Here is a 7263-nt window from a genome sequence, read left to right on the forward strand (position 1 = left end):
ACCTTTCCAGAACAAAAAGATCAGGTCTTGGTACTAGGCATAAGATGGCACAAAAAAATAATTCCTAGATGATGACTCACACAGCAACCCAGGCTCCATCCGTAACTCCTTTCCCCCCTCCCCTTACTGTGCTCTTTTCATATAAGCAATCACCTATACCTAAAGCATGAAGCCCTTACTTTTCCAATATATATATATATAAAGCATCTGATCGAGCAATTAACTACAAAATAATGATTACAAAATAACAAAACAATGATTACATGATAACACTATAAGTATCAATATAAAATGGTTACTATATGTAAAATAAATGCTAATGTCAAACTTAAACATACTAAAATCATAAGCACAATAAAATCCCTTCAGTTTCTTGTCTTGCCCTCTGGTGCTTTGGAGAATAGTTCGATTAAATTAGCATTATAGTTTGGAGGGACAGCACTATTTCGGGTTACATTAATTCTTGGAATTGCATCTGATCAGAAGAGGCTCTGTGGCTATATTTGTACGATGCTCCGAGGTACAAAGCAAGCAAGTGTATTTCAGCCAGTTGCACAAACCAGCCCAAACACTATTTATAATTCATTTGCCTGTGCGAAACTAGGTAAATGGGTGGCGCTAGCTAAATTCAAACGAATCACGTGTCCCTCCTCAGAGTCCCGCCCTGCGCAGAAGGCGCTGTGGACGTCATTTCCCAGCTAGCCCAAAGCCTGGCTTCTTATGTTCATCGCTTTTCCTTCCGTCTTGGCCTCGGCGGACTTATTCAGTCGGTGCTCTCTCTTTACCGGAAGCGTGTGGAAGACATTGCGGAAGTGGGGGCGGGGTTAGTTCTTTCTCGTTCTGGCGGCTGAAAGAAGATGGTGAGTTGATGCTGTGCGGTGGAAAATCGGTTTCCATCCAGTGCTTTGGGAGACTTTTGTTCCCGGGATACGGGAGGGAAAATGTGCCCAGAGTTTATCAGGCCTAGAGAAAGGAGTATTTTCCCAGCACGATCCCGGTTTCATACAATGGTTGACAACGGATGATTTCTGTCCCCAAATCTAGGCCTAAGTACAATTTTCAGCCAGAAGAACGGTGACTTTTCAGAGGCTTGTTGGGCATCGCTGAGATGGGGTGAAGGGCCAGGCGGTTCTCGCTTTTAAGAGGAAGGAACAATATACGAGGTTTTCTACGCCAGTGTTTCTCAACCTTGACCATTTTAAGGCATGTGGACTTCAACTCCCAGAATTCCACAGCCAGCATTGCTGGCTGTGGAATTCTGGGAGTTGAAGTCCACATGCCTTAAAAATGGTCAAGGTTGAGAAACACTGTTCTACGCGGTTGTTTGGGTTCAAGTTTTTCCTCTACTTAGTTATACTGGGACTTCTTTTAGTTTCCCCAGAATGAAGCGTGGTTCTGCAATTCATTAAGCAGAATTTGGAAGGCGGGATACCGTGTGTGGGTTAACAGGTTTCAATCACATCTCTTATTCCAGTGTTTATCAACCGTGACAATTTTAAGGCATGTGGACTTCAACTCCCAGAATTCCACAGCCAGCATTGCTGGCTGTGGAATTCTGGGAGTTGAAGTCCGCATGCCTTAAAATTGTCAAGGTTGAGAAACACTGTCTTATTCAGAGGTGTTAGCTTGAGCTCTGGGATCTAGATACGTTGCAGTTAGATAATTCAGGAATCCTTTAGTTCAAAATCTAAAGAAAAAGGAGTAAATAAGGGAAGGGCACGCCAAGATTTGCAGCTTTTGCTCATCCCATGTCTTCTTTACTTCTGCTTTGCCGTTCAGACGTGCAGTTTCTTCCACCGTGCATAGTTTGTGCCTGATCTGTTTAGATGCTAGTTCTCCCAATGTGTGATCTGAATGTTTTGGGATACATTATCCATCAGTCTTGATCAGTATGGGATATTGCAAAGTGTTCTAAATAGAGAGCAGCCTGCTACTGGATCCTATGTAGATAATAATTTACTAGGATTTAGGCAGTGAGTTAAGTAATAGTTAAGAGCATAAATATAATATCTTAGTGAATATTTGAGTTTAAGAGCATAAATATAATATCTTAGTGAATATTTGAGTTTAAAAATAAATAAATAAAAGTGCTTTACGGTTGATTCCAGAATAACTTTAATTTCAGTGTTTTGCTTCACCTTTCTGGCTAATTTAATTTGTTCACAACTTTATATGATGGCTGAAATAATGCATTGCTATTAGTAAACCATGCTTTCCTATGCCGTGTAGGATTTAAATAATGTTGTGCTATGACTTTTAAATCAGCATACATAGTATCTCTCTACTGCTAAATTCAGTTAATTGAACACTGAGTTACCTTTACATCAACACAGCTATAACAGCTAAAATATGACAACAAAAGTACAAAACCTTTTAGGGTTGATGGGAATCTTCATTTTACTTTTGCAGTTATATTTTAGGAAATAATGGTTATCACCTTACCTTAGCCAGGAAGACAGATTCTAAGACATTCTGCTCCTGAGATAGAAGGCAGTAAATAGCCATAATTATTGGTGACAATTGACAACTAATTCTCCATTAATTTGTTTACAGACTTTTGAAGACTACATACTTTATGAAAATTTATGACTCCCATTTTAAAATGCATAGCTGTGTGGTTAACAGTTTACTAAAACATTTTTTAAAAAAAGTAAAAAATAATCCAGTACAAAAGAAAACCAAAGCACCATATAACAGACTTGCAAAACGGGCACTTCTTGTCACTTCCCTGTCCTAAGGCCTAGGGATGAAGCTTTAATCCATGTCGATAGACATGGATTTCTAAAGAGTTTTATTATATCTTTCAAATAAACATACAAAAAGATTTTTATGTAGAGAGAAAACATCTCAATAAATTTTGATAGGGTATTGCTTTGGTTTTGCTATCTAGAAGTTTGCTTAAAGTTTCCACAGAACTTGTGAAAGTGTGGATATTTTTTTCAGGCATGGTTCTTTTAGCTATTGAGCTGGACCAACTTGATGCAAAGCATTTTCTCCTGTTAGCTACTGTTGCTGCATCAAAGTGTCTTAAGAATCATCCAGATGTTATAATCCAACAGGTAAGAGTTATGGTAATGTTACCATTTGGGTAAAGTAATTTCCATGTCTGTTTCAGACGAAAGGAACATCTTCTTTCGGCAAGCGCCGCAATAAGACACATACTTTGTGTCGGCGATGTGGATCTAAGGCCTACCATCTCCAGAAGTCCACCTGTGGAAAATGTGGATATCCTGCTAAACGCAAGAGAAAGTGTAAGATTGTCATTTTTCAAAGTACAGGAAGTAACTTTAGTATTTAGAACATGGAACTATGCATTGGCAAGGATGGACAAAGTGGGCTGTCATTGATTTTCCCCCCAGAAAGTTAACTTGCGTCCCTGGGATTTCCTGATGCTTGTCCATTGTAGTACTAATCAGATCCATGATTAGTGGATCATGATCAGTAACATATTTGTCAACCAGCTAAGGTTGGTTACATACTTCCATCAGCTATAAAAAACCCTTCCTTACTAAACAATATTGCAATAGCAACTAGCTTCTTAGCAAGACGTTAGGTATTTCTGTAGGATATTTTTGTGTCAGGCTTTTATTTATTGAAGTTTATCCAAATGCAGTATATCAACAAAATGCTTCATATCCTATTAAATTTCTCCTGTTTCATTGCCTTCAAGGCGCACTCATTAAATGGACATACCTGCAGTTCTCTAGACAGCATTTGCAGAAATGGTTTGCATTTTCTTGTTCCTAGAACTGAGCAGAAATGGCTGTTGCTGACCTTTATGCCTAAAGAATGAGTGGAGCTCAAGACTTCCCTGTTCCTAATCTAAAACAACCACTAGACCAAAATCATAATTTTACTGTGTTTAATTTTTCTATATTTGGAATTGTTTTCAACAAGTTATTACTGGTCTAAAATTATATCAAAAATATTTTCATTATTTTTCTCCTTAGACTTCTCAATAAGTGTTAACATGAATGTGGGGAATAGAAGCTTGTACAGGGATGGAAACACTGAGGCTTGGATTTCTGTTGGGAATACAATGGGGCAGTGTAACTGGAACTCCGTGGAGTAAAATGGAGTGTAAATTGTGTACCACCATTTCTCCACCCCCCCCCCCAGATAACTGGAGTGCTAAGGCCAAAAGGCGCAATACTACTGGGACTGGTCGTATGAGGCATCTAAAAAAAGTCTACCGGAGATTCAGGTAAGATCCCTCTAAATTTATCTTGGCTGAAATTCAGAAGTATCAAGTTGTTTGGCCAGAACAGTGCAGCCAGAGTTCGGAATCACAATATATTTGTTTCATGTGTATTCCTACAAATGCTATATGCCACCCAGGTTCATTTGTCTGTGAAGTGAGTGCCCATATAAATAAATAAATAAATGATGCCGAGACTTTTTAATGGCAAACAGGCAATTACCATAAGTACCACCTAGATTTTGTCATTATTCCTTGCAAAATCTCTGTTGAGAGGAGCTTGATTTCTGATGGTTTCACAGATAAATCTGTAATTTTTGGGGGGCAGCAGTACTGAAGTAGTTTTGTATTGCCTTCTTTTAGGTTGTTTTATCTTTCCTGACGGTATCCCATCAGGAAAGTACTAATAAGGCTCCGTTTTGATTGGATTGCCATTCCGCACAAGGTTAAGGCAAATTCCTTTGGAGTAAATTTAAAATGTTTTCCCAAATCATGGTTAATGATTTATTTCTTTAAAACTGCTGTAAAGGACTCTAACCTTGTGCTTAAATGTAATGTAATTCATCCAAATGATTTGGGAGTCACAACTTTAGCTTACTTTGATGTGTGAATGTGGTTGCTATATGGATTTTAGCAGCTTATCTGTGATGTTCTTAAAACCAAAGTCTGAACATCTGATTTCCTAAGTGATTTCATTTTGTAACTGAGATAAGCTGGTTTTAAAAAGAAAAAAAAGAAGCAAATAAATAGAAATGCTTAAATGCAAAAAGTCCTGTTTCTTCTTTGCCTTATACAGGAATGGATTCCGTGAAGGAACAGCGCCAAAGCCCAAGAGAGCTGCTGTTGTGGCTTCCAGCTCATCTTAAGGACTCGGATGTTGATTTAAAATAAATGGCTACTCTACAAAAACAAAATGTTATCTTTATGCAGTGTTCAGTTTATTCAAACTTGGTGATTCATCTTGTTCCTTATTAATCTGAAATTTGACTATAAAATATGGAATGTTTTTTCCTCACATACACAAAGCACATTTCTTAAATCTAATAGAAAATTCAGATTTGTTTTAACATTCAGTGGAATGCTCATAATTAGGTCTCTATATTCATATACATAATGCCATTTGAGCTATAATTGAAATCTTGAACTGGTCAGACCTGCTCCCATATCAATGGGAGATCCATTGTGCTGTGATTTCTGTGTTTCAGTATCTGCAATTTGACTACAATTTCTATAGTATAATCTTAAGATAGAGCAGTGTTTCTCATTCCTGGCAACTTGAAGATGTCTGGACTTCAGCTCCCAGAATTCTCCAGCCAGCATGTCCACACATCTTCAAGTTGCTAAGGTTGAGAAATTGATTCCTCAAACCCTGTTCTCTCATGTGGTACGCAAAGTGGGAAGTTGGCCTAAGGAAATGCAGAGCAAGATTTTCCCACATTCTGTACGTAGCACTAAAGGAAATAACACCTTGAGAGGGGTAGGGGCGATGAATAGGAAATAGCTTTCTTGTAACTACATGTAGTCCTTGACTTACATTAATTTTGTGACCGAAGTTACAATGACTTATGACTGGTTTTCACATTTAATGACTGTTGCAATACCTCTGGTCACATAATCACAATTTGGATGCTTGACAACTGGCATGCATTTGACGGTTGCAGTGTCCCAGGATTATGTGACCATCTTTTATGACCTAATGACCAAAGTCATGGGGAAGCCAGATTCACTTAACTGTTATTAACTGCAGTCATTCACCTAACAATGTGTGGCAAGAAAGGTCACAAATGGGGCAAAACTCACAGTCTCACTTAGCAATGGAAATATATTGGGCTCAGTTATAATTATAAGTCAAGGACTTATGCTTTTAGCCATTTACTTTTTTGTGAGATGGAAAGGTCTCCAACTAATATTTAAAGAGCACTTGTACCATGTTCTCAAAATTGTTCAACAACCTCAAAAGTTAAAAGACAGTTGATAACAGTGGTTGGTATAAGTATGTCATAAAATTGAGTTCAAGCCACTCAAAATAAGAGTTTTCCAATAGTTCTTTTATTGTGTTACTCAGACAAAAAGCAAGGTGAATGTGCAATTAAGCTCAATTAGTTCTTTTATATATTACTTGTCTAATTTCAAAGTTAGCTTACTTCAATAAGCTATGCTAACTAGATTATCAAGAAACTACACCCAATAAGGCTACTCAAATAACTGCCCAATAAGGCTATTCAAATACAGTAATTATACCCAACAAGGCTATTCAAATATCTATGCCCAACAAAGCTATTCAAGTTACTGTAAGTATTGTTGCCCAACTAGGCTACACATTCACATAATACATACACTCAAAACATGTGAACAGGCTGTGTTGGAGTGGGCTGGGAGGCAGACTTCGGGTGTCCCCTGTTCCAACAACAGTCAGGCAGTTTGGTGTCTGGATTCATTCCAGTCTTTATACCTAACTTGTTTATTCTGAATTCATGTGTATCTTGCCCTGGTCACATCAGGAACTTACATTGTTACTCCCTGTTCTATGATTCCATGAAGAAATACAATCCACTGTATTCCTTGCACTCACTGATGTTCCACCTGGAACATAATTCACTCCCATCCAAGATCTTGCTTTATCAGTGATACACACATTCCAGCAATGTGAGTTTCCCAGTGGGTTCAGGAAAAGGCTAGGTATGGTTGTACTATAGGCCCACTATACTCATGCCTTACTCTAATATATATTTACACTAGCTGTACCCAGCCACGCGTTGCTGTGGCTCAGTCTGGTTAAATGGAAAAGAGAAAAAGCGCACGTTTGTAATATGTTTAATTTCACAATGCCTGTGGGTATACAATATTTTTTGTTGTTCCATTGTCTGCAGATATATTGTCTGGTTTGCCGACTCTAGAACACGCAACATATAATTGTCCATGTGAGAAGCAATCCGTGTCTAGATCTAAACCGCACAATTGTAAAGATTGGCCCTGAGCTTTGTTGATGGTGATTGCAAACGCCAATCGAATTGGGAATTGCAATCTCTTAAATTGAAATGGCATATCCGTTGGAATCATAGGAA

General features: G+C 38.1%; 1 protein-coding gene and 1 non-coding gene across 2 annotated transcripts; both read left to right on the forward strand.

The window, feature by feature from the left end:
* Positions 1-758: 758 nt before the first annotated feature.
* On the forward strand, positions 759-5112 carry RPL37 (ribosomal protein L37). The gene is made up of 4 exons (XM_015820087.1): positions 759-860; positions 3116-3251; positions 4120-4204; positions 4995-5112. The coding sequence occupies exons 1-4, from the start codon at positions 858-860 to the stop codon at positions 5062-5064; spliced, it is 294 nt and encodes a 97-aa protein (XP_015675573.1). The 5' UTR covers positions 759-857; the 3' UTR covers positions 5065-5112.
* LOC114922838 lies at positions 4834-4913 on the forward strand. The gene has a single exon (XR_003810501.1). It is a non-coding gene; the product is annotated as a small nucleolar RNA SNORD72 (small nucleolar RNA).
* Positions 5113-7263: the final 2151 nt, after the last annotated feature.

Source organism: Protobothrops mucrosquamatus, unplaced genomic scaffold, assembly GCF_001527695.2.
Source record: "Protobothrops mucrosquamatus isolate PMUCROS unplaced genomic scaffold, P.Mucros_1.0 scaffold1061, whole genome shotgun sequence".
Lineage (NCBI taxonomy): Eukaryota > Metazoa > Chordata > Lepidosauria > Squamata > Viperidae > Protobothrops > Protobothrops mucrosquamatus.

Coding starts and splice junctions, on each gene's coding strand:
- RPL37 (XM_015820087.1), top strand. Junction 3,252..4,119: donor TGCTAAACGCAAGAGAAAGT/GTAAGATTGTCA, acceptor CCCCCCCCCCAG/ATAACTGGAGTGCTAAGGCC. Junction 4,205..4,994: donor AAAGTCTACCGGAGATTCAG/GTAAGATCCCTC, acceptor TGCCTTATACAG/GAATGGATTCCGTGAAGGAA.